Source organism: Myxocyprinus asiaticus, chromosome 21 (genome assembly GCF_019703515.2).
Source record: "Myxocyprinus asiaticus isolate MX2 ecotype Aquarium Trade chromosome 21, UBuf_Myxa_2, whole genome shotgun sequence".
In the NCBI taxonomy this organism is placed as follows: domain Eukaryota; kingdom Metazoa; phylum Chordata; class Actinopteri; order Cypriniformes; family Catostomidae; genus Myxocyprinus; species Myxocyprinus asiaticus.
Genome location: NC_059364.1, coordinates 10,499,625 through 10,527,143, shown reverse-complemented (window position 1 = coordinate 10,527,143; position 27,519 = coordinate 10,499,625). Strand labels below are relative to the sequence as shown.

General features: G+C 38.5%; 1 protein-coding gene across 6 annotated transcripts in view; it reads left to right on the top strand.

Annotated features, from left to right (window-relative positions):
* The window catches only part of LOC127412422 (collagen alpha-1(XIX) chain-like), a 210,820-nt gene that overhangs the window by 52,789 nt on the left and 130,512 nt on the right, over positions 1-27,519 (top strand). For all 6 annotated transcript variants that reach the window (XM_051648762.1, XM_051648761.1, XM_051648760.1 and 3 more), the window contains 4 exons: positions 535-570; positions 2,859-2,888; positions 4,045-4,071; positions 4,386-4,439. In XM_051648762.1, coding sequence (XP_051504722.1) covers positions 535-570; positions 2,859-2,888; positions 4,045-4,071; positions 4,386-4,439 — 147 coding nt within the window. The remainder of the gene's footprint in view (positions 1-534; positions 571-2,858; positions 2,889-4,044; positions 4,072-4,385; positions 4,440-27,519) is intronic.

Genomic DNA, 27,519 nt, shown 5'->3' with positions numbered 1-27,519 from the left:
TTTGGGGTTGAATGTTACGGGATGGAAAGTCTGCGAAAACAAAATGGCTAATAACGGCCTTACCTACCAAATTACGTGACTTTATTTGGTAAAAAAAAAGTGATTACTGATTTAGTGATTTGTTTTTGTTTTTCCATAACAGTGTTGAACTCTTACACTACTGTTCCAATCTTCTTGGATCATAACAGAACAATAACATAATGGAATCATAACAGTTGCCGACAAGCTCCAAAAATGACAAAAAAGCACCATAAAGTTAGTCCATATGGCCTCTGTGCTATATTACAAGTCTTCTGAAACTATACATTAGCTCTGCGTGAAGAACAGACTAAAATTATTATTATTTTTATTCACTGAAACTTAAGTTCTATAATAAAACTAACAAATATGATAAAAAATTAAAGTTCTTTAGTTCATTATGTGCCTATATTTTCATATTCTTTGTATTTTGTAAATGAAATGCAGCGGTTTTGATGACCTCTTTTCATTCCTACTTTAATATCTCCTCTGAATTTGATCGCCTCTGTCTTGCAGGGGGAACCAGGCCCGCCAGGTCCAGGAAATCTAGCGGTGAGTATCTTGCTCCACACTACAACACTGCATGCCATCTCAGAGCTCTGCATGACAGTCACAGTTTTCACACTATTTAATCGAGACCCATTAGAAGCGTCACACAATCTGTATTATGGCACATCCTAAGCACTAAGATCAGATTTATGGAGAGTCTTTGCTAGAGGTTTGGAATTACAGGATGTTGAAACTACTTCTTGCTGGCACAGATGTGGGAAAAGATGCTCAGACAGAGTGTTGCGTTACAATCTGTATACAATAAAAGAGGCTGGTGATCAGAGGGCAAAGCTGAGTGAAAATAAACCTATTGATTATTACCTGGTTTTTAGTATGTAATTTCTGCAGAATTGCAAAAATAAATAATCTTTTCAGTACAGCTTTCTGAATACGCCTCTCATCTGCAGTTGTTCAACCAGTCAGATAGTCCTGCCCCCAACTCAATTGGTTGAGTAACATTGTTGGGGTGGGTCTAAGCGAGTCACTCAGAACAAACACAGGAATTTTTATTGCGCCATAGAGAGAGTTTCCAAGAAAATTAACCCATAGCTGGCTTACTTATAGTTGTCTCTGCGTATTAAGCTGAGATAGAAGAAAGTATTGTAACACTGAAAAAGTTGCATACTTCAGCTTTAAGACAGCTCTTTTATACAATTAAAATGGAAGGGGACCAGCGCTGTCATGATCCAAAAGGACAAAGAAGCATCATAAAAGTAGTCAATATGTACTATTTCCAAGTGTTCTGAAGCCATACGATATAATCTACATTTACAGACCGAAATTTAAGTCATTATTCACTGAAAATATTGCCTTTGAAAATCTTATGGTCACAATTCAGTTTCATTGTATTAAATAGAGCAGCTCGGACATACTGCTATAAAAAACTTGTTTTGTTTTCCACAGAAGAAAGTGAGTACATTTTTTTGGTGAACTTTTTCCTTAAATCCTGACAATAAAACCAATCACAAGGCAAAGGAGAATCAATGAAATCCAACATATGAAATCTCAGTAGGGGTGGGTAATATAGCAACGTGGACAGACTATGGAGGTTAGACAGGTTCTGCTGGTAGAGATCTAATTATTTTGCACATCATGTGGGGCACGTCTGCCATGTCTCTACAGACATCAGAGCATGAAGTATGTTCTTGTGTGTGATGATACAGTACTACAAATCTGCCCCTTTATGTCACCTAAACAGTAAACTAACCCCACCGGAACTATATCAGGGTATAACAGTTATGTACTCATGCTAATTTTACATTTATGAGGACAAGCGGGGATGCCAGGGATTCAAAAGCGAGAGCCGACAACACACTCGCCGTAATGCCACTCTCTCCTGCAGTCAATCTGTAAATAGTGTGCGGGACAAAAAGCATTTTAACAAGCTATTGCGGTTGTTCTTAAAGGGATAGTTTGTGCAAAAATGAAAATTCTGTCATTTACACACCCTCAGTGTTATGCCAAACCTGTATGACTTTCTTTCTTTAGTGGAACACAAAAGAAGATGTTAGGCACTCTGATAGTCTCAGTCTCCATTCATTTTCATTGCATCTTTTTTTCCATTCAACGAAAGTGAATCTGCCCAAGATCTGATTTTATGTTTCACAAAAGAAAATCATATAGGTTTGGAATGACATGAGAGCGAGCACATAACTTTGATCATTTTCTTTTTTTTTGGTTGAAAAATCTCTTTAATTCTGAATTTTATACTTAATTCCATTTCTAAAGTCTTTCTTTTAAAAACTACACTACACCTTTAGGTTACTAGTTACTGTTTGCAAACAAATAGCACATACTGTACAGTAAGTGTCATTTTGAGTGCTTGTTTTAATCTTTGTTCCTGGATATTATTATGTGCTATTGTGGATGTTGGCATTTGAGACATCTGTCACTCTTATTTACAGTCTGTAACATCACAGGCCATCTCTCCCCCATAAAATTCTGACATTTTTAGGATCATTTAAAACTCTTGTTCTCTGACTTTCACATAGTGAGCACAAGAAGTGAATGGTTATTTTTGCAGCTGTTTCTAAGATGTGTCAGTATTGAGGATGCCAACTGACATAGGGCACCACACTGTTTTACTCAGGATCTGAAAGGCTGAGTGGGTGAGAGATGGGAAGAAAATGATATCATGTATATGTCAAGGATCATGTGGTCATTCCTTTCACTGGGCCTTGAAAAGATGTCCTGACCTTTGTTGACTTGTGACTTTATTAACACCTGATGTTAATGCCATATCTCTTGTGTGATTCAACACATTTGATAATTTATTTTCTGCCTTCTCCTAGGTTGAAAATCAAGGACAAAAAGGGGACCAGGTAAAAACACAAATTTCTATTTTTGCTTTAGACTTAGTGTTCTAAAGTTTAACACAGTAAATCACAGACTGTATTGTCTGTATTCCACTCTTTTTGTGGGATAACTGCTTTAAAATATTGGAATTAAATTACAGCAAGTAATTGTGCCATTTTTTTCAATGTTTTCTTTAAAAACAAAATTGCAGTGCTTGCAAAGCAGAACTCTAATGATATTCACCTAGACTCTAAATGGAAAATGTCAACAGACTAATGCTATAAATCGTGGGATAATTCAGAGTGTTTCAATTTACATTGCTTTACATTCCTTCGGCCAGTAGAAGTGGAAGGTTGTTGTTTTTGAAGAACTTTGCATAAACATCAAAGTGGCAAGTGCTTAATTAAACTGCTAGAAAAAAAAAATCAGAATCCTTTAATTGTCTTATACCTTTGAACAAACATGAAATATACTACACAGGGCAAAATAATAAGACCTAGACTGCATTAAATACAAGCTGGAATTGTGTTGGGTCGCCACTTGTTGTCCTATGTGAAAATCTTGATCCTGAAGCTGAAACAGTTGAGGAACTGATTTAATTTTAAATGAAATTAACTTATTTAAAATCTTATATAATATAATATATTATTACACAAGTCTCTGGAATGTTCAGTTCTGATCGGTCAATCCAGCAGCCTGATATTTCTCAATAATGTCTGCACATCCTGTGATAAAGTGATGTTTATACCAGTCATCCGTGTATTGCGAGTCATCTTTCCTACTTCTTGAATAACTCTGCGATTTCTTGTTCTTGAGTTGTTGTGTAATAAGCAGGATAATGATCAGTAAGTTGGTCATTGTCACAATATAAACACCTTACAAAACTCTCACGCAAACCAGAGGTTGAATTCAGCTATTTCTGGAGACTCTGTGGTCTCTTTCTTCTCACGTAATAATGTCATTTCAACTCAAATCAATATTTATTTGGTAAGTAGCTAAGTAATAAGTAGGATAATGTACATTTCACCAGTTATTAGCACAAAATAAACCCCTTCAGGGTGGTACAAAACCCTTCCGCTCCACAAAGAGGGATTATCCCTTACATACAATATAATATACTATGATATGATATGATATGATATGATTTTATTTATTTATTTATTTTTTGTATTTATTGTCCAGGGTCTCCCAGGTATTTCAGGAGAAAAGGTATGCACTTGAACTTCATTTCCATAAATTAAAATAATTTTTTGGGCCTCTCCGTAATGAAACAGTGAATGTGCTGGGAACATGCCATCTGAACATCTCTCAGCACTTTACTAAACAGCATGATGTAAAGAAGTCCAGACAGAGGCAGCTGCTATATGCTCATATTCACATACTGTAAATGTTGTTTCTGGGACTGATAGTTTTTTGAGTTAATAATGAGCGTGGACAGGTGGAAAAAATCCAGACAAGCCTGCTTTATGCCTGAAGTGCTTTCTCAGAACTTGAATCCTGAATCTTTACCCATTATCCCCCAGGGAGACGTTGGGTTGCCCGGTCAGCCAGGAATGCCAGGGAAAGAGGGCAAAAGGGTGAGTAAACGGTAGCAGGCCGCTGCTTGTGTGGGCTGGATCCATGTTGTGATCATGAGTGTGTGTTTAGTTGACCGACCCGTCAGCAAGGCAAGACGTCAAGAATGACCTGGCAACAGCTGGAGAGAGAGAAAGATTGGAGAGCTCTGTGTGGGCCCGGTCTCTGGGGAGTGGTGGGGGGGATGCTAATAGCATAACAAAATATAAGTGTAAGGGTCAACCATAGACTGCCAGCACGTGTGGCCGACCCCAGCAAGAAGTAATCTCAAGGGTGATTTACGGTTCAGTTGCAAACATGAGTGAACTTATTAGGAAAATTATACTGTTTCATTATTTATTTTATCTTTAATTTCCTAAAGGAATGGTTAACCCAAAAATGAAAATTCTGTAATTATTTACTCATTCTCATGTTGTTCCACACAGTGTTCTGTTATTTTTTCTTTGCAATACGAAATTGTGTTTGTTTTTTTTCCATACAACAACAGTTCATAGCTCAACAAAAACCACCAAAAAGCACCATGAAAATAGTCTATATTACTGGTGCGCTATATTAAGAGACTGAATATAGGGCACCAGCGATATACAGTAGTCATAAATGCTTTTGTGTGAGAAACAGAACAACATTTATATATAATAATTTAGGATATTATTTGATAATCTTCCCCTCCAGTAAGCTGTTAACTCAAAAATCAGTTTGATTTGTTAAAGAATCATTTTTAGTGAGCCGATAATTTTCAATGGACCGCTTTATCTTGTTAACAAATTGACAGAACGATTCATTTTGTTCTCAAACTAAACTTATTAATTCTGTGATCTGGTCTACTTTTATTGTATGGACTACTTTTATGGTGCTTTAACATGGCCTCATTACAACTTGGAATAATTTGTACGACAAGGCAAAATCGTAAGATATCTTACAACTTAGAAATCGCTCTCACGAAAAGGTATGACTTTTATTGCCATAGAGGCCAAACAATCGACAGAATTACTAATCAATACAGTACAGGCATCAAATTTTAGTAGTCTCATGTTTAACACTTTATTTTAATAAAGGAAACATCTGTGAACATATTTTTTTTATTCATTCCATATTTATTTATGCAATAAAAATGACTGATGCCGAAGTTATTTTCCTATTAAAATCATGGTTTGGTTTAGGGTTTTGGTAACAATTGAGTCACTGGCCTTTACATGGAAAAGACCTGCTTGAAAATTCTTAAGAATATCTTGTTTATGTTCTACAGAAGAAAGAAAGTTATAAGGATTTAGAACAACATGAGGGTGAGTAATAATTACAGGTTTTTTATTTTTTGCCAGACTATTTTTTCAGCACCACTGGCCAAAGGAATATATTGCGAGGTTGTTGCAGTGCTCACGACGTAAAAGCTTTGTGTGAGATTTGAATGCCTTCAACAAATTGCAGTTGCGTGTTCCGCTTGTTTGAATTACCTAAACTGTTTAGCTATTTCACTAGAGGCGTGCTAACACCTGTTAGCACAAATGTTATCTCAGCTCCTCGAGTGGTTAATGGTCCTGAATGCCATGCAGTTGCTTTCTCAGCTCCCTTGAATGTGATAAAAAGTATTAAAAATGCATGCCACTCTGATCGGTGAGAGTACTTGGGTCTGCCGCAGGGACTGTTAGCACCGCATTAAGCGCATTCAACAGAATGAATGAATATTTATTATCTTGTGCATCGTGTTGGCTGGAGTGCCATCATGGTACTGTTGAAAGTTTTCAGTTCAGTGATAGATTGAGTGATGCACCATACCACAGACATCTGGATGGTGCTACATTTTATCCCCCCTGTTTGGAATGGTTCCGCTAGCAATAAGTCAAAAATTGTTCACTGTATCATGAATAAATCATTCTATAAAACTAATGTATGTTCCATATTGAAAGTACATCTTAAACATCCTATCTGACAAACAATATATATATATATTTAAATGCAAATACATTGCATTATGCTGTCTCAAGCTAAATTAATCCAAATTAATGATGGGATATTTTGAACTTGTGACAGGGTGGAACAGTTTTAACAACTGCTTCTCTCCCTTATTTCAGTGTTATGGCCTCCTATCATTAGTATGCATAAATCAACAACTATTTATAGAACAGCTTTTTTTTCTGGCGTTTAATGTCTATTTAATGTGAAACAACACTTTACTGACAGCAGACAGCACAAGATGAGAACGGATGCGTTCTTGCATTTAAACAGCTGGATGGAGCGCAGCTCTGAATTCAGTAGTCTTGAGACGTGTATTTTCTATGTTTCAAACAACGTTTAACTTGACACAGCATCCTAAAAACGCTTGTTCTGTTTATGTTTATGAAGCGACGCAACCAAATGCATGTGTACTTAGAAAAGCCCTTATATCAAGTCGACCTCGGACAGACTGCAAAATGGATTGCTGTGGACTGTAGGCCAGTGGTAAGCTTATGTTCAATGATATATAAATAAGCAAATACAAATGTGTGTGTGTGTGTGCGTGTGTGTGTGTGTGTGTATATATATATATATGTACACAGTATGTATATATATTTAATTGTTTTATTTTTTTATTAGAATTAATTGTTGGAAAGGATTAATCAACTTTACAAAAATGAAAATATAACAATGAACACATAGGCTATAACTGTGTGATAAACAGTTTATGGTAGCTTCAAGTATTATGTTGTTAAATCTCAATATAACTTTTCTAAACTGCTTAATTGACCTAACTTCACTTCCATCATACATTAGAGTTGTGTGGGGGTGGAGTTTATGAAGTGCAATCTGCTGTCACGTCACAATCGAGTTGCATTGTGGGATATGGGCTGCTTGAAGCGTACATCAGTGTAGGCTCGCTCCCTCAGTCAAAATCGAGGGGTTGAGGGTCTGTCAACAGAAACTTCCTTCGCTCACTTAACGAAGTGGAACGGACTTCCAAAATGGCAGCAGGGTTTCCCCAGAGGGGAAGTGCTTAAGGGAGTTAGCGAGTGGATGTTAAAAGTGAAGTGGAACACAGACCAGCACAGACAAAATGCACTGTTAAAGCGAATGCTGCAGGAATCTTACAAGCTAATCAACCAATAATAAAGGTAATGTCATTGTCTTTAATGCATTTGAGGAAAACTCTAGTCTCCTCATCAGTCCAAGTGTACCTCTCCGCTATGCTGTTTATTGTGAGGACAGATGTGATGTAAATTCTGTCATGTGATACAACATTTTTTGCGTTAATGCCTTTTTTTCTCGTCAAAAATTTCCAAACTTGTTTTTGCCAAAATGTGACATATCAACAGCATGCATTATTATCATTCAGGGAGCACACGTGAGTCTTGTTTTTTTTCTTATGGTTTTATGTTTTATGTGTGATATGTCTATCTCTGTATGTGAAATGTCGCCTAATGGTCTGGTGGGTTAAAATTACTCTGGGCCTGGGTAGCTCAGCGAGTATTGACGCTGACTACCACCCCTGGAGTCGCGAGTTCGAATCCAGGGTATGCTAAGTGACTCCAGCCAGGTCTCCTAAGCAACCAAATTGGCCCGGTTGCTAGGGAGGGTAGAGTCACATGGGGTAAACTTCCCGTGGTCGCTATAATGTGTGGTTCTCGCTCTCGGTGGGGCACGTGGTGAGTTGTGCGTGGATGCCACAGAGAATAGTGTGGGCCTCCACATGCGCTACGTCTCCGCGGTAACGTGCTCAACAAGCCACATGATAAGATGCGTGGATTGACGGTCTCAGACGTGGAGGCAACTGAGATTTGTCCTCCACCACCCGGATTGAGACGAGTCACTACATCACCATGAGGACTTAGAGTGCACTGGGAATTGGGCATTCCAAATTGGGGAGAAAAGGGGAGGAAAAAATAAAAAGTTCAGGCGCTTGAAATTTGGCAATAGCAAAGAAGACATCAGACTTATCGCTTCTCGTAGCCAGAAAATACACTTATTTCACATGTGCGATAGGTTTAAAACTTATCGTTGCATAATATGTAGATGAATAGGTTTCATGCACTTGCATCTGTGCTTCTGCTATGCCTTTCCTCTGTTGCGCTGCGCTGCTAATGCTCGCAGTGTTAATGCTAAAGCCTGTTAATATGGCTGTTTAAATAAATATGTGATTATGTGTGCAGTGTGAAACAGGCCTTAGCTTTTGAGTTAATGGAAGAGATCACATTACTGTTACCTGCCCTCCCCACTGATTAAACAAAGACAATATCTCATAATATATTCAGGAAATTTGAGACAAGGGACTGAATCAATGTTCACATAAGCAAACCGAAAAGCCCTTATAGATTTCTTTGTGGAGGGGAGGAATGAGTCAGCCCTCCTGCTATCTGACTGATGAAGTTAGTTAATAATGTCTGAAAGTCAATAACTGTTATAACTCAAGCATATAGTAATAAAAGAAATCAAAATACTGTAACAATAGAAATGATCTGGCAACCAGTTGCTTAAGAGCCCATGTTAATTATGAGATGGAAGATGAGAGAGAGGGTGTGTGTATGATTGTGTATGCTATGTGACCTCATTAGTATGATGGTGGAAGACCTTTTTATGGCAAATTTATTTATAAATGAAATCCATATGAAATTATATCAAACTAATATAATTTGCTTTACTGTACTTTTGTATTGCATAATTTAATTTTAAAAGAGTTTAAAAGAATTAAACATGTTTCACCCATTTATGTGTGTGTGTGTGTGTGTGTGTGTGTGTGTGTGTGTGTGTGTGTGTGTGTGTGTGTGTGTGTGTGGGTGTGTGTGTGTGTGTGTGTGTGTGTTTGTGTATATATAAATATACTGTATAGTTAAATGCAGACATGTAATGCACACATTTTACCCTACACAAAATGCACTCAAAAACATTTGAAATCAGGAAATGTACAATCAAGTTCTTTTCAACCAAGGTACAGGTATCTCAAAAATAATCTCAAATATTGGCCGATTAATAGTCCTGGCTGATATATATTAGTCCTTGTCTACTAAGAATTGATTCATTTGAATAATCCTACATATTAGTGTATATGAAAAAATGTATGTGTGCTAGAACTACACTTTATGTACAGATACATACAGACCCTACTGGTATGTGCATATTCATGTGCGCACATGAATGCGTGAATGAGTTGCTGGGTTTCCATCAAAATGTCTTGCATTTTTAAGCGCATTTCTAAAAATTTGACTTACATACTGATCCATACTGATCAAAATATGAATTGTTGTACATTTCCATCCACTACGTAATGAGTAATAAGTGTAATATCTGATATAATGTGGGCTGAAATAACTGCGATGCCCACATACCGCCATTGTCCGCATACCTGGGAGCGCCCGCTCTCAAAATTGTCCTGTTGGATTGTGAGGACCCACTTTATTGACCAGCTGTGGGTTAAAAAATTCCGAATGACAAGCGCTATGTTCAAAGAATTGTGTGCCAAGGTCAGACCTTTTGGTTGGCTAGTCACATCAAGCTATCGCACACTCATAACACATGCACGAATGGTCAAAACACATCATCGTTTTGCGAGTAAACCGTTTCCATCACCTTAATGCGCATTTTAACTAATGCGAAACTCTAGAAAATCCTCCTCCTAGTGCATAAAATTTTAAGCGAATTTAGAAAGTTTATTCGCATATCAAGTGTTTCCATTCAGGATTTCTTATGCGCAGTTTCAAAATGTGCAGAACAGTTGTTGGATGGAAACCCACCTAGTGTTTGTTTACATGTCTGTTTGTGTTGGAGGGTGGCATCAGGTTGATTTAAATAATATTGCATTGTGACTGGATTGCACTTGGAGAAAAGGCATGAATAGAAATGTGAAGTGCTGCTTTTATCCATCATGGATGGAAGTGACTGGCACAGCATGATGGGAAAAACTAGAGGACTTTGGGACCATGTGACACTACAGGAGATCAAACAGGAAGGAGAGGAGCACCAGTGGAAAAAAAAGACTCTCTCTCCTTCCTGATAGCGGCACACTGAAATATTCATCAGTGCTTGGAATGGTGTGCAAAGCTCTGTGCTGCCAGCTTCCTGTGCTACAGGACATAGAAAGCACAGGCATGCATGCCATGGCAACGGCACTGGCAGTTTACATTACACACCGTCAGCTGACAACTTCAGTTGATACGCATTTGTGTAATTAGTCCGAATAGAGTTTGAGAACTGCTACTTGTGCTGCAAGTGTGTGTGGGACTGAGTTAGAGTGTATGTGTGTGTGGCTTTGTTCGGAATAGCATACTAGCTAACTTCTCTTACTATTCCTGCAGTATATAGTATCTATACTACATTTGCCGAAATGGTCTGGATACAACAGAGCTTACTACATGGAATACTGTATTCCACTACGAAATGCTCTTGGCTCTACCTTCCATTTGCAATATGACAAATGAACTGGAAGTAAAATCAACCATGATGTTTAACATCTCTTTCTTGAATCATTATTTGAACAGACTGCCAAAAGTTAAAACATTTTTACACAAAGGTAAATAACCATGTTTATTTCCAAGATGATAACTGACTGACATATCTGACTGTTATGTTGTCATGTGACAATAATGTAGCATAATTCTGTTTAAAATGGTTAGCATAGAATATTGCCTACTGTTTCACTTACTGTTAAAAAAACTTTGGAGGCAGCATACACTGTGTACTATGCAGATTCCAGTAATTAGTAAGATAGTATTCAATTTCAAACAGTCTGTGTATGTGTCAGTGTAGGTAAACAAAAAGGGCACAAACCTCTGTATTACACCCACTGTAAATTTATGGTTTTATTAGAAGACAGAAAAGCAACAGCCCACACTTGTGTATCATAGTGCACTCTCCCCTAAGCCAAAGCATACACAGAACATGTTCTCGTTTAATGTTCTGCCAAGTTCTCTCAGCACTCAACGCTGCCCTGGTTGGCATACAGTCATGTGGGTTCAGCATAGATGTGTTCACTGTTCAACGTGTGTGTTCATCCCACACACACACACACACATCATTGCTGGTTTGGCTAGTGGGGATGCAGAGTATTAATAAATAGCAGCATCAAACTCTTCACTAAGCAGCTCAGAATGTGGAGAGCCGCTTAATCTTGACTGTGACGTACAAATCTGTTTCACACAGTGTGCCAGTGTTCAGCATTTAGAGCTGTAAGACTGAGAATCTAAACAAATATTAGTCCAATTAAATCCTTATTTGGATCCATTTAGATGAAACAAAACAACAACTCTGTCAAAGCTGGAGGAAGCATTTGTGCTGTGCTGCAGCTGGTAGTTTAGGCATGATGTGGAAATTAAGAACTTTCACATTTACAGCATGGATGGATGGATGGATGGATGATGGATGGGTGGGTGAGTGGATACTTTATTAATCCCATGCAGTCAACAATTTTGATAGATTTTAATCAGCATGTATGGATGGATGCATGGAGGATGGGTGGGTGGGTAGGTGGGTAAATGGATTCAATATAGTCAATTTATTAATTCAATATAGTCAACATTTGATTGCTAAATTGCATTAGGAAAGTATCCATCCATCCTCATCCAAATTAAAATCAATCAAAAGTGTTGACTATATGGGATTAGTAAGGTATATATTCATCTATCCATCCAAATGAAAATCAAAGTTCTTTCAAGGCAAGTCAGTCCTCTCAGCAGCCCTCTTTGGAATGCTCCCGGGCAGCTATTTTCTATAGATAAAAGCAGCATAAAAGTATAGCTCTTATCTTCTTGAATGGGGAAAGACAGAAACCTCCAAAACAGTTGGTCAAGATTATGATCAAAGAACATATTTGAATCAGCAGTTTGATCTGACAAAAATGATATTATAAATTGTGCTCCTTTAGCTCAGATCATGCTAAAAAAACACTTGTTTTTCAAGCTGGTCTAGCTAATGTGCATGTGTGTTCCCTGTCAAAAGCTACACTTAATGCTGCGCTTGATTAAGCGCTTATGGGAACGTCTTTAGAAGTGACCAGCTGTGAATATATGTGCAACACGTCAATGAAATTGACTAGAACCTTTATGGCCTCTGTTGGTGACATCATCAGAATGCGCTAGTACCAGGGGCTATAAATAGATGTGCCACTGTTGCATCATCAGGTCTTTTGTCTTCAGACCACTCTGTGTTGTGTTTGTGCTTCTACAGCTTCTCAAGCTCTCTATTTTTCTTCTGATAGGAGTTAGATTTGTCAGGCAGTGTGCAGGAAACTTTCTCTTTCTCTGTCATTCAAGTGTGGAAAAGACAAAAGGAAGAAGAAAAAAAAAGAAAAAAAATGAGCGATCAACAAAGCAAACGGTGTGTGTTACCATGCTTACATTCTATGGCTGAATCGGACACACACCAGTTTTGTTTTGTTTGTTTGGGGGAAGAACACGCTGCTCTTGCATTGGAGCGAGGCGAGTGTGAGCATTGTGAGCTGTTCAGTGTGAAGAAACTGCGTGCTCGTCTCGCTTACTTCCAAAAGCCAGCACCCAACATTCCATCGTGGGGCTCGCGTATGGATCTGGCTGAGGAGCGAGAGACGGGTCCATCCCTATCGCTCGCTATCTCTCCAGACCCAGTTTGTCCCTCGCGTGATCTCGAAGCGCGCCCCGGCGCCTCTTCGTTTCATGAAGGGGACGATGAATCTCTTGGGTCTGCGGACTTCGAGTTGCCTACCTCTGAACGTTCCTCACGTGATAACAAAGCGGTTGAGGAATTACTCGAGGTGGTTACTCGTGCGGTGGCCAGATTACAGCTAGACTGGCCACGCGAACAAGAGACTCCCAAATGATCGAAACTAGAAGACAGATTTCTGTCTGGTGGCCAGGAGATGGAAACACAAAATCAGTCTCTCCCCTTCTTTGAAGATCTCCATGACGAGTTAACTCGTTCATGGGGGAAACCTTATACTTCCCGTATCTTTGTGCCTTCGACGTTGACATATTCGACTATCGTGGGTGCTAAGGCACGTGGGTATATGATGATGCCACAGGTAGAAGAGATTCTCGCGGGCTATCTCTCTCCTGGTTCAACATCATCATTAAAAAGACCAACTCTCCCCACAAAACCGTGTAGAACCGCCTCAACGCTTGTGGGAAAAGCTTATCAGGCAGCAGGTCAGGCTGGTGCTGCGCTACACACCATGGCGGTGTTACAGGCATACCAGGCTGATCTGTTCAAGGGCCTGAGTGCGGGTAGTACAATCGACGAGGAAGCATACCGGAGAGGAGGGAACTTCTGTCTCAATATTTCGTCCCTTGCCCGAGCTGTGGCACCTTCATGTTTGGCCCCTGAAGGGTACCAACTGAGGGACACTGGGCTTTCACCTAAAGTTATTGAGACATTCTGAGTGCTAGGGCTCCTTCCACTAGAAAAAGTTATGCCAATAAATGGGGTGTCTTTGAAAGGTGGTGCACTGCACATAATGCAGATCCAGTTAACTGCCAGATTGCTTCAGTTCTGGACTTCCTGCAGGAGACATTATCAGTAGGCACATGCCCCGCCACTCTCAGGGTTTATGTGGCCGTTCTGTCGGCTTGCCACGCCTTGATTGATGGGGTGCCACTGGGGAAACATCCTTTGCTTGCTCGCTTCATTCGTGGGGCCATGCGACTGAGGCCTCCCGTTAGAACCAGGATCCCTTCATGGGACTTAGCTAAAGTCTTTGAGGGTCTGGTTGAGACCCCCTTTGAACCTCTAGAGCCAGTGTCTGACAAGCTCCTGACTCTAAAGATGGTTTTTCTTATGGCTATCACTTCTTTAAAAAGAATTGGGGATTTGCAGGCTCTGTCTGTCTTGCCATCCTGCTTAGACTTTGCCCCAGGAATGGCAAAAGCAATATTGCATCCTCATCCTGACTACCTGCCTAAGGTTCCTTTCTCGACCGTACATCCGGTTAGTCTTGAGGCCCTCTGTCCTCCGCCGTTCACAATGCCAGATCAGGAGAGACTTCACAGACTGTGTCCAGTCTGTGCTCTTCAGGCCTACGTCCACCATACTAGCTGGTGGCGTAAGTCAGGGCAACTATTTGTTTGTCATGTGGGCCGTAACGTGGGCGGCCGCCACAAAACAGACAATGTCACATTGAGTGAGGGATGCTATTGTCCTTGCCTATGAGGCATGCGGTTAAGCTTTGCCAGTAGGCATCAGGGCTCATTATACCAGGGGGGTCGCTTCTTCTAAAGCTTTGGCAGGGGGTGCCCCTCTGCAGCATGTTTGTAATGCGGCAGGCTGGTCCTCTCCGCACACATTCATAAGATTTTATAGTTTGGATGTTCATGCCACTCCAGGCTCTCACGTCCTTGAGTCAACGTCACAAGCTCATGTCTGAGACATTTTGCATTCTTGTGAGCACACACTACACAACCGTAAGGGGTCCAGACACCCACAGTGCGGCGGTGTGGCTATTCTCGTTCCCATAAGCGCTTAATCAAGCGCAGCATTAAGTGTAGCTTTTGACAGGGAACATCTCGGGTTACTTGACCGTAACCCTTGTTCCCTGAAAAAGCGGAACGAGATGCTGCACTTCATTGCCGCACTGAGGATGTCCCAGGACTGCTCTTCAGACAAATATACCTGATGATGCACCTGTGGCACATCTATTTATAGCCCCTGGTACTGGCGCATTGATGTCACCAACAGAGGCTATAAAGGTTCTAGTCAATTTCATTGATGTGTTGCACACATATTCACAGCTGGTCACTTCTAAAGACGTTCCCATAAGCACTTAATCAAGTGCAGCATTTCGTTCCCCTTTTTCAGGGAACAAGGGTTATGGTCAAGTAACCCGAGACATTCTTGAGTTGACTGACAGGTGATGTCTGTATGCATGACTACATCCACCATATTGGCCGTTCCATATTTTTCCAATTAATTTTAATACAAGTGGCCTGTCTTGGGCTAAACAGTCTTTGTATATAGTCAATACTTTTGATTGATTTTAATTTGAATGTATGTATGTATGTATGTATGTATGTACAGTTGAAGTCAGAAGTTTACATACCCCTTAGCCAAATACATTTAAACTCAGTTTTTCACAATTTCTGACATTTCATCTTAGAAAACATTCCCTGTCTTGGGTCATTTAAGATCACTACTTTATTTTAAGAATGTGAAATGTCAGAATAATAGTAGAGAGAATGATTTATATCAGCTTTTATTTCTTTCTTCACATTCCTAGTATGTCAGAAGTTTATGTACACTTTGTTAGTATTTGGTAGCATTGCCTTTACATTTTTTAACTTGGGTCAAACGTTTTGGGTAGCCTTCTACAAGCTTCTCACAATAAGTTGCTGGAATTTTGGCCCATTACTCCAGACAGAACTGGTGTAACTGAGTCAGGTTTGTAGGCCTCCTTGCTTTCACATGCTTTTCAGTTCTGCCCACAAATTTTCTATGGGATTGAGGTCAAGGTTTTGTGATGGCCACTCCAATACCTTGACTTTGTTGTCCTTAAGCCAATTTTCCACAACTTTGGAGGTATGCTTGGGGTCATTGCATAAAGGTCACCCTTTATCCTCCAAACATTTTAATGGTCATTATGGCCAAACAGTTCAATATTGTTTAATTACACCAGAGGAAATTTCACCAAAAAGTAAGATCTTTGTCCCCATGTGCACTTGCAAACTGTAGTCTGGCTTTTATATCGCGGTTTTGGAGCAGTGGCTTCTTCCTTGCTGAGCAGCCTTTCAGGTTATGTCTATATAGGACTTGTTTTACTGTGGATATAGATACTTGTCTACCTGTTTCCTCCAGCATCTTCACAGGTCCTTTGCTGTTGTACTGGGATCGATTTGCACTTTCACACCAAACTACATTCATCTCTAGGAGACAGAATGCATCTCCTTCCTGAGTGGTATGATGGCTGCGTGGTCCCATAGTGTTTATACTTGCATACTATTGTTTGTACAGATGAATGTGGTACCTACAGGCATTTGGAAATTGCTCCCAAGGATGGACCAAACTTGTGGAGGTCCACAGTTTTTTTTCTGAGGCTGATTTCTTTTGATTTTCCCATGATAATACATCCACAGGTACACCTCATATTCAGTACACTTCCTATCAAAAGCTAATTGGCTAATTGTCTAAAGGCTTTACATCATTTTCTGGAATTTTCCAAGCTGCTAAAAGGCATAGTTAACTTAGTGTATGTAAACTTCTGACCCACTGGAATTGTGATATAGTCAATTAAAAGTGAAACAATCTGTCTGTAAACAATTGATGTAAATCATGTCATGCACAAAGTAGATGTCCTAAACGACTTGTCAAAAGTATAGTTTGCTAATATTACAGTGCATCCGGAAAGTATTCACAGCACTTCACTTTTTCCACATTTTGTTATGTTACAGCCTTATTCCAAAATGGATTAAATTCATTATTTTCCTCAAAATCCTACAAACAATACCCCATAATGACAACGTGAAAGAAGTTTGTTTGAAATCTTTGCAAATTTATTAAAAATAAAAACGAAAAAAATCCCATGTACCTAAGTATTCACAGCCTTTGCACAATACTTTGTTTAAGCAACTTTGGCACCAATTACAGCCTCAAGTCTTTTTGAGTATGATGCTACAAGCTTGGCACACCTATTTTTGGGCAGTTTCTCCCATTCTTCTTTGCAGGACCTCTCAAGCTTCATCAGGTTGGATGGGAGCGTCGGTGCACAGCCATTTTCAGATCTCTCCAGAGATGTTCAATCGGGTTCAAGTCTGGACTCTGGCTGGGCCACTCAAGGACATTCACAGAGTTGTCCCGGAACCACTCCTTTGTTATCTTAGCTGTGTGCTTAGGGTCGTTGTCCTGTTGGAAGATGAACCTTTGCCCCAGTCTGAGGTCCAGAGCGCTTTGGAGCAGGTTTTCATCAAGGATGTCTCTGTACATTGCTGCATTCATCTTTCCCTAGTCGATCCTGACTAGTCTCCCAGTTCCTGCTGCTGAAAAACATCCCTACAGCATGATGCTGCCACCACCATGCTTCACTGTAGGGATGGTATTGGCCAGGTGATGAGCGGTGCCTGGCTTCCTCCAGACATGACGCTTGCCATTCAGGCCAAAGCGTCATGTCTTTGTTTCTCATGGTCTGAGAGTCCTTCAGGTGCCTTTTGGCAAACTCCAGGCAGGCTGTCATGTGCCTTTTACTGAGGAGAGGCTTCCGTCTGGCCACTCTACCATATAGGCCTGATTGGTGGAGTGCTGCAGAGATGGTTGTTCTTCTGGAAGGTTCTCCTCTCTCCACAGAGAAATGCTGGAGCTCTGTCAGAGTGACCATCGGGTTCTTGGTCACCTCCCTGACTAAGGCCCTTCTCCCCCGATCGCTCAGTTTGGCCAGGCGGCCAGCTCTAGGAAGAGTCCTGGTGATTCCAAACTTCTTCCATTTACAGATGATGGAGGCCACTGTGCTCATTGGGACCTTCAATGCTGCAGAAATTTTTCTGTACCCTTCCCCAGATCTGTGCCTTGATACAATCCTGTCTCGGAGGTCTACAGACAATTCCTTGGACTTCATGGCTTGGTTTGTGCTCTGACATGCACTTTTAACTGTGGGACCTTATATAGACAGGTGTGTGCCTTTCCAAATCATGTCCAATCAACTGAATTTACCACAGGTGGACTCCAATCAAGTTGTAGAAACATCTCAAGGATGATCAGTGGAAACAGGATGCACCTGAGCTCAATTTTGAGTGTCATGGCAAAGGCTGTGAATACTTATGTACATGTGATTTTTTTCGTTTTTTATTTTTAATAAATTTGCAAAGATTTCAAACAAACTTCTTTCACGTTGTCATTATGGGTTATTGTTTGTAGAATTTTGAGGAAAATAATGAATTTAATCCATTTTGGCTGTAACATAACAAAATGTGGAAAAAGTGAAGTGCTGTGAATACTTTCCGGATGCACTGTAGATCTGTGGAGTGGTTAAAAAATGAGTTTTAATGACTTCAACCTAAGTGTATGTAAACTTCTGACTTCAACTGTATGTATGTATGCATGGATGGATGGATGGATGGTGAGATGGATAAGTAGATGGATACTTTAAATCGCATGTATTCAACACTTTTTATTGATTTTAATTGGGATTGATGAATGGTGGGATTGGATGGATTGATGGATACTTTATTAATCCCATTTATTCAACACTTGATTGATTTTAATTTGGATCGATGGATGGATGGATAAGTAGATGGATACTTTAAATCCCATGTATTCAACACTTTTTATTGATTTTAATTGGGATTGATGGATGGTGGGATTGGATGGATGGATTCCTTATTAATCCCATATATTCAACACTTTTGTATGCAGTTCATTGCAAATTGGTGCTAAATTATTTAAGCTTTAATAGTGCAGCCTCTTAAAGAGTTTCAAGGTCATCTATCATTGTTTTTGTTTTTTCTAGCTTTTTCACAGGTTTATAGTGCATGACCTCAACCCACAGTGGTTTGTTAATTCTGCTCTACAGTAACACAGTGACTGTATGGCTCCCACAAAGTACATAAAAGATGCCAAGATAGTGAAATAATTGCCTGGTGTGAGATTAGAGCAGAGTGTACAGGCATTATAATTGCTCCTTTTATCTTAAAGTGTTTCTCAGTGAACAATGAGTATAATGAATCTACCAATTGTGGTGATGTAAGTAATTAGTGACTCTTGGGCTAATTTAGTCAAGTCAGAATGTTAATGAAGATTGAAGACTGCAGCTGTACAAATTGAGCCATTACTGTAGCTCTCTTTATTGCTGATGCTGTAAAACCTCATCCATACTGATCAATGCCTGTGATCAGTTTGGTCTTTCATCTCTAGTCAACTGTGAAATGACATGACAAGTTTCAGGCAGAGGATCAAAGCACTGTGGGAAATAGAGTACAGCAGTCTGGTTCCAGAAGTAAAAATCCTATTCAGTTTTCTCCATAGGGAAAATGTATTTTAACAATAACATATAAACCTTAAAGATGGACCTACTGTGAGTTCCAAGGTTTTTAATCAATGGTTTATGCTTCTGTTTAAGACAGCAGTCCACATTATTTCAACTTTAGTTTTAAAAACTGTGCTTAATGGTGGAAATCCCTGGTGAAGAACTACATTACTCATGATCCCGAAGGGAAACGATCCACCTATCAGTGAAACTGGCAAACAAATCGCACCAAAATAACTCAGTGACCGACCGCTCCCATGACGCACTATGAATGGCACAATCGCGTCGGTCTCCCTTCACTCAACAGCTACTTCTATATTTGAATATTAAGCAATAAACTTTAAAAATATTAAGTACAGTCTTAAACATTTGTCTTGTCTGATTTTTTTTATACTTTTTGACTTAAAATCAAAGATTGTAACATTGTGATTCACCTTGCAGCTGGTTGGTTTGGTTCAGAACTCTAAGTAAGTTTTTAATTTAGTCCCTATGGAAAAATGAATGGGGATAATACTTCCAGAACCAAGATGGCTGAAAAAGTGGATTGGCACTGTTGTGCTGTTTTACAGTATTCTTTCTGGTTTTTACAGAACTGTTCACGTGGTATTGATTGTTGATTGATAATTTGATAGTTTCATGAATGTGTTACTATTGTTATGTAATGCTAATAAATTTTCTGCTAATGTTAGTAATGTGATAATTGCTTTAAACATTAATACATTAAGTGATGTTAAAATAGGTTACACTTTACAAAAAGGTTCACAAATATGCATAATAAATACTTATTATCTTTAAGAATGAACAAACATTAGTAACACACATTTTGTTGTACTATTAAGTAATGTTAATGTAGCTCAACTGGTAGGGCATTGCACTAGCATCATGGGTTCGATTTCCAGGGAACACACAAGCTAATAAAATGTATACGTTTAATGCACTGTATAAAATAAATAAAATAAAAGCTTTGGATTAAAGCATCTGCCAAGAGCACAAATATATATGTAAAAAAGTGCACACAAGCATTTGTACATTCATTTAAAGATGAATCCCTTAGATTGTATCTGTTTCCAAGCTGCAATATCAAAGGGAAAATATCACCTGGGAACACGAGTGAGTGACAATTTTTTCGGTATCCCTTAAATTTTTCCTCCTCATCTATCGCAAGCCAAATCTGTTTACTTATTTACCTTAATCTTTCAGTTGAAATGAGCAAACCTATGATGACCTATGCAGCATACTTTATATTAGTTAGTACAGAAATTAACAAAGATAAATAAATGCTGTTAAGAGGTGTTGTTCATTATTAGTTCATGTTAACAAATGCATTCATTCATTTTTTTTATTTTTTTTTTATCATATACACCTTTCAATATTAATAAATGTGTTATAATAAATGTATATATATATATATATATATATATGTAATAACTTTAAACAAGATTAACACATGCTTTAAAAGGGTGTTTTTCGCTTTTGGGTTTGGGTTTGCTAACACATTAAGTAATGTGAATATATACACCTTTTTAATGTTAAGAAATGTATTAGGATATGTATAATTTAGCATTTACCAAGATTAATAAATGCTGTAAAGAAGTTTTGTTAATAGTTAGTTCATGTTATTAATGCATTAACTAATGTTAACAAAACAAAATGCTAACAAAATGCAACCTTATTGTTAAGTGTTACCAAATTATTTTATAATGTGAGATGAAAGACATTGCTATTAGCACAGCTGTGTATGAAATTGGTTCCCTGGGACAACGGTCAATTATTCAGTTTTGCGGTCATTGTACTAAAGTATTTGACCAATCAGAATCAAGTATTACAGAGAGCCATGTAATTATGTCAAATATATGTGTGCCTTTCTAGTGACGCCCACAATTTTACAATCGCCCTTACAGATGGAATTTGTTCATATCTTTAAACACCTACATCAGCCGGCGCCTAGAAATGATTAGCCATGTGATACATGCTATAAAACATGGGGGCTGAAATCGGAGTGAGTAATAGTATGTAAACCAGTGGGCCGGTTGCTGGGTCACTATTCCGTCATGTCATGGATGATTTCCTCAGCTGTTGGAAGTAGATGGCCAGCCGTTAGAGAATACTACCTCGTAACCAGAGGATCCCACAGCCATGATATCAGTTTGTGCCCTTTAAATAATTGATGGGAACCATTGCGGAGAGCGGATTGTGCGGTCACAGATAGCCGCAGTGTCATACTATGTGTTATTTGATCTGTAAATTTGACAGTTTTGTGTGGTGTGAAAATGGATTGCAATCATCCAATAAGGAGTTTCTGTAAAGCACCAAGGGTTTGGTATTGTCATCATAACATATTGCACAATTTCTTTTTTAAACAATAGTAAGTAATTACGTTCTATTCTCAGTCAGTGATTACAATATACAGCAGAAAGTCTATGGTGAAGCTCAGTGGAAAAACAATTTTCTCTTTATTTGACATACAATACTATATCAAGTGGTGCTGAAAAGCAATTTGCATACCATAAGGAAACTGTATGTTAATTTAAAGTGGTTGGCCTGCTGTTTGTTTATGTGAGAGAGATGATGGTAATTGTACATATTTACACTGGCACAAACATTTTAGAGGAGACTGTCTAAAATGTAGTGAAACATTTACTTGCTGGTGACTTACAGACAACAGTTTTCACAAGGCTACGTTTAAGCATAATGATGAATTGGTATTATATTTTCAGATTCATAAGTCCATCTATCCATCTTCTATAGCCGCTTTTCCTATGTAGGGTCGCAGGTAGTGCTGGAGCCTATCCCAGCTTACTCGGGCCAAAGGCAGGGAAACACCCTGGACAGGTGGCCACAGGGCTAACACACAAAGACATACACATTCACACTCTTACTCTCACCTACGGGCACTTTTCAGTATCCAATTCACTTGACTTGCATGTTTTTGGACTGTGGAGGAAACTGGAGCACCCAGAGGAAATCCACGCAAACACAGGGAGAACATGCAAACTCTACACAGAAAGGCCCTGGGTGAGCCAGGACACTAACCGGGGACCTTCTTGCTGTGAGGTGACAGTGCTACCTGCTGTGCCACCATAGGTTCATAGGTGAATAGTTGTTATTTAATTTGTTATATGGTGAAATACAAAAATCCTAACTCTAGTCTTTAGCATAATAGCAGTCTGTGTTGATCATCCAGAATTTTCCAGTATTTCTGTAATAGCCTACTGTACTATTCGTAAATGCTGTTTTATAGAAATAGCAATAAACTAATGATAATGAAGGGAAACCTTTGCTTTTAATGTTAAGATCTATGAAACATTGACAAATAATGGAGCATAATCAGCAAAATTCCACTATTAGAATAAATTGTTACTTTTTTATTTTTTATTAACACAGATACACATAAAATAATCTTTAAAATGTAGGTAAATACAGCAAATACCATTCTAAACAGCTTAAGAAAATCTTTGAAAAGGGTGTGTAAGAATAAAGCGTTTGTAAGAAGATAGTTGTTATAATTACCCACAAAAAATTAAAAAGCCCATAAATTGGTTTGACGAGTTTTTTTCCCCCTCTTTGTTTAAGTATTGGATTTCTCATTACAGTTTTGGCAATTACTTTTTGTCTAAGTGTGCACATATATGTGTATATGGATGTTTATACATATAGTCTTACTGACACGTGTCTCAAGTGTGTTCCTCTAAATATCAAACTAAATACGCACAACAAGTGTTACGTATATTGTTTAATTTCCTTTCCCCATGTTGTGCCATATCTTTCAAACTCTCCCTGTGTGCGGACAAGGTGACACAAGGTCATCATCCTTGTCCTCTGTAAGTCTCCTCATGCCTTTGCAAGTCCTGCGTCTACGCATGCTGAACAGCAATGAGCTTTTCAGACACCTTATGTAATGATGATCTCTTAACACTCAATTCCCCCCAACTGGGCTATCTATAACTGAGCCAAATCTCAGTTTTACACAGACCACAACTTAAAGGGATACTTCTCTGTAAAGAATGTATTGGATCTTTTTTTTTCATGCAGTTGCAATGAATGGGCTTTAAAAAGCAGCATAAAATGATCAAGATTTTCAGTGAATAATGACTTAAAGGGATAGTTCACCCAAAAATTATGTAATCATTAACTGACCCTCTTTGTTCCAAACCCATAGAAGAAAGAAAGTTAGATAGGGTTTGAACAACAAGAGTGTGAGTAAATTACAATACGTTTTTGGGTGAACTATCCCTTCAAATTTCCACGTGTTCCTTACAAAAAGCTACTGAATGGATTCTGAAAAATGGATTAGCGCACAAGTTGTATGGACCATTTTTTATGATACTTTTATGGTGCTTTTACATCCTTTTTGAAGAATGGATGGAAAGATTATCTAGCACAATCTTCAAAATTTGTGTTCCAATTTAAATTTTTGGTTGAACGAATCCTTTTAATTCAACATAATACTAACTACCCTTTTTCAGACAGACTTTGACTGTTTGTAAAGTCCTAGTATTTCTCTTAGCATTACTTAAGACTCTGATGTCTCTAATAATGGGCTTTCTGCTGTCTTTTCCGTATGTGCACACTGCAGCATGTGCCCTGTCAAAGGCAGACAGCAGGAGAATGAGACACAGCAGAAGGATGTGGTGCAGTTGCCAGTTTTTTTCATTGGCTGGATGTGTTAGATTAGGCCGCACACGTGCCAGTGACCTCTCGAAGTGCACCTGTAGGGTGAGGTTATTGGCCGAACAGACTCCTGATGCGCATTCACCCCTCCGTGTTTGGATAGCGCAGTGGAGGAGAGCCAGAAGATATTTGAGCCTGTGTAAATGGTGAATAATTTTACAGTTGTATGGTTATTTGAGTTCTAAAGCATAATACTAAAGGAATATTCCAGTTCAATAGAAGTTAAACTCTATGGAAATCATTTATGGCATGCTGTTGATTGCCACAGGAAATAGTTCATCCCTCAGTTTGTAAAAACATTACAATTCTATTTTAATCTATTCTATTCTATTCTATTCTATTCTTTTATATGTTTTAGTGCATATAAAATTATCTTGGACTTTTTAAAGCACCTCAATGGTCTTATCAATAAACTATCTTATTATGGAGCTAATACATGAACCAGGAGATACCATGTCTTGCTGCATTGTCAACACCCAATTTGGTGGGATGTGACATTGTCTGGGACCTTCTCTATTTATATCGGTGTTAGAATACCCTAAGCACGTTCAGTTTTCTGGGCATCTATTTTTTACAATGCAGTCCAATGCTTACATGTGCCTTGTGTTTGTCTGTTCAACACAAATGACCTTCTGTCCTTCAAATTAGCTTGTCAAACACTCCTCTCTCCATTTTTTTAAGTGTGCACTCCACACTATGATTTGCCTTTACAGAAAGTGCTGCAGCAGTACCGGGGTACACTGATGGTGTCAGATGGTAATGCCATGGTACATTGATATATACCATGGTACTGAATGTTTACCATATTTATGTACCATAATATTTACTGTACATGGTGCTCCGAGGTACTTTAAAGAATACCATGGTACTATCATTGTACTGTATATGTTGAGAAAACTATGGTATTGCCATGCTACCATGTTAAAAAAAACATGGTAATACGATGGTACTTTTTGGTGTTTTGGTATTGTTAGTGGAACTTAGAAAAACTGTTGCATTTAAATGTTTATTTAACTGCTGTGCTTCAAAATTATGGTACTACCACCATGCATGTCCATAAAACATGATGGTACAATGGTACTTTTTATGATGGTACAGTGGTACTTTAATATATACTAGTTGTTATATAAGTGGTTTTCTTTAGGGGGTTGTTACAGTATATGAGGATGTCTTTAAAACTGAATTTTAATGCGCTTCTCACCATGTTTTCATCATTTATTTTTTTTGTGTTTATCCAATGCCTTTTATGTATAGATTTGATTGTTTTAGTCTTGTCCCAGACCCAGACTTTCTATTTTAAACTATGAAGATCCATTATAAAAATACAAAATATTACATTTAAAACTATGTTAATCTAAACAAAGATTTCACCACACTAAACATTTTTGACCCTAATAATAGGTCTTTCAAATCCATGTACTTGTTTAACAAGTCAGCAAAGGTGTCAGTGAAGATCATTCTTGCGATAAATTATGAGTGATGTTTGAAGAAAACAAAGAAAATCCAAGGTAAAATAACTTTTGAGCAGAGTAAATATAAAATCTCCTGTGATGCATGTACATACACTGTTGGTCATTGTTAGTAGACAAATGTAAAAAATGTGTGTGAAAAATTTATTGAGACTTTTCTTTCTAGAAGTCCACAGTGTTAAAAGTGCCCAAAGTTGAAGAAACACCCATATGTAAGTTGTATTTTTGTAGTGTAAATAGAGTATTTTGCCTTTGAAAATACAGGTACTGTAGCTATGCTTTTTATGCAGCTACTGTGCCATTCTTTTCTATGTGTTAGCATAGCGTCAAGTTACAGATAAATGCTGGAGCAAGTTCTGTTCTCAGGATGCATGGAGATTTTAAAAGTTGATGCTTCTCACAGCTGGGAGTTTACTGTCAGATTTTTTGCCCTTCACAGGTAGGCTGGCTTCAGTTAACTATTTGTGGTCTAACATTGCGGAACCCGGTGCAGTGACCTTGTCGCACGGCACTATTATCTGAGCAATAGATCTGAGCATGTAATATTAACCTATGGCAGCAGCCTGTGGAAGACGCAGACAGAGACAAACGTCCTCACCCAATGGAAAAGAATTGCTCGAGTCTCTGATGGGGAGAAAGGGAGGGAAAAAGAGGGGGAAACAAAGAGAGGGAGAATGGATGGCCACGATTTGGGACAGATGTAGCGAGAGATGATTTATCTGTCTGTCGCAGGCTGCTCCCAGAGTGCCTCAGTGTAGTAGGAGCCATGCTTGCATGGGATAAACACATTAAGCGGCCAGTTAATTAAAGGGGCCGCACAGATGACCCAAGACCTTGGAACCACAGGGTTTGATTGTGCTGGTTACTGACTAGATATGCAATCAGGATGAGTGCGTGTGAAGGGTGAGGTGGTGAAATGAACACACTTGTGATACTGGAGAGGGGTAATGTAGGTCAGAGCATCTCACTTGAATGAGAATGAGTTTGCTCAATGGCTGTGATATGGTTTGGCTCAGGCTTAAAGGAATAGTTCACCAAAACATCAGAATTTTGACATCGTATCCTTACCCTTGTGTCATTCGAAATCTGTGTGATGTTATTTTTCTAATGAACACAAGAGGAAAAATGTTGAAGAATGTACCGGCCACTCTTTTCTATACAGAATGATATATTGAGTTAAAAGATTCAAAATGAAAAATACAGCACCATAAAAGTAGTCCATAAGACTTGCACTTAGGGCTGGGCAATATATTGAATATTCAAGATATAATTGCGATGATTTTGCTGGACATATATAATTAAGCATTATCGTGAATTTTAGCAAAGTTTTTAATTGGCCACTTCGTTTCTTAAAAAGTCCATCATTAGACTGATTTTGTGATCATTCAGGGTTGCACTCTAGATCTTTATGAGAGTTCATTAGAGAGGTAGTGAAATGTCTGATTCAAGAATAAATCATTATTTTGAGTTAGATATTTTTAATGAACTGATTGATCAGATAAAGAAACAAAAAATTATAATGATTTTATCGTGAATATGACTGATTAGGTTCTTGACTTCAACTCACAAACTCAATGATCCGATTGCAGCGGTTTACAGCATACTGGAAGAACAGATTCCAGTGGATAATGACTTGAGTTTTGGTTTGTTTTTCACAAAGCTATCATATGGCTCCAGAAGACTTCAAGATAGGGCATGGACCACTTGTATAATACCTTTATTGTACTTATGTGTCCTTTTTATAGCTTGAAAGCTTCAGTTCTAATTTATTGTAACTGCATGGAACAGTAAAAATCAGCATAATCTTCAGAATTTTTCCATTTGTGTTTCACAGAAGAAAGTAAGTCATACAGTATGTGTTTGGACCAGCGTGAAAGTGAGTAAATGTTGGAAGAGTCAACATTTTTGGGTCAAATAAAATGGAGGCAGACAGGGACTGAGCTAGAATAAAATGAGGCACTGCTACAGAGAACAATTAAATAGCTGCAAATTGTATGCTTCTCCTGTCATGTACACACGCTTGCTGACTGATGTTTGTATACAGAGAAGTTAATTGGCTAGATGATA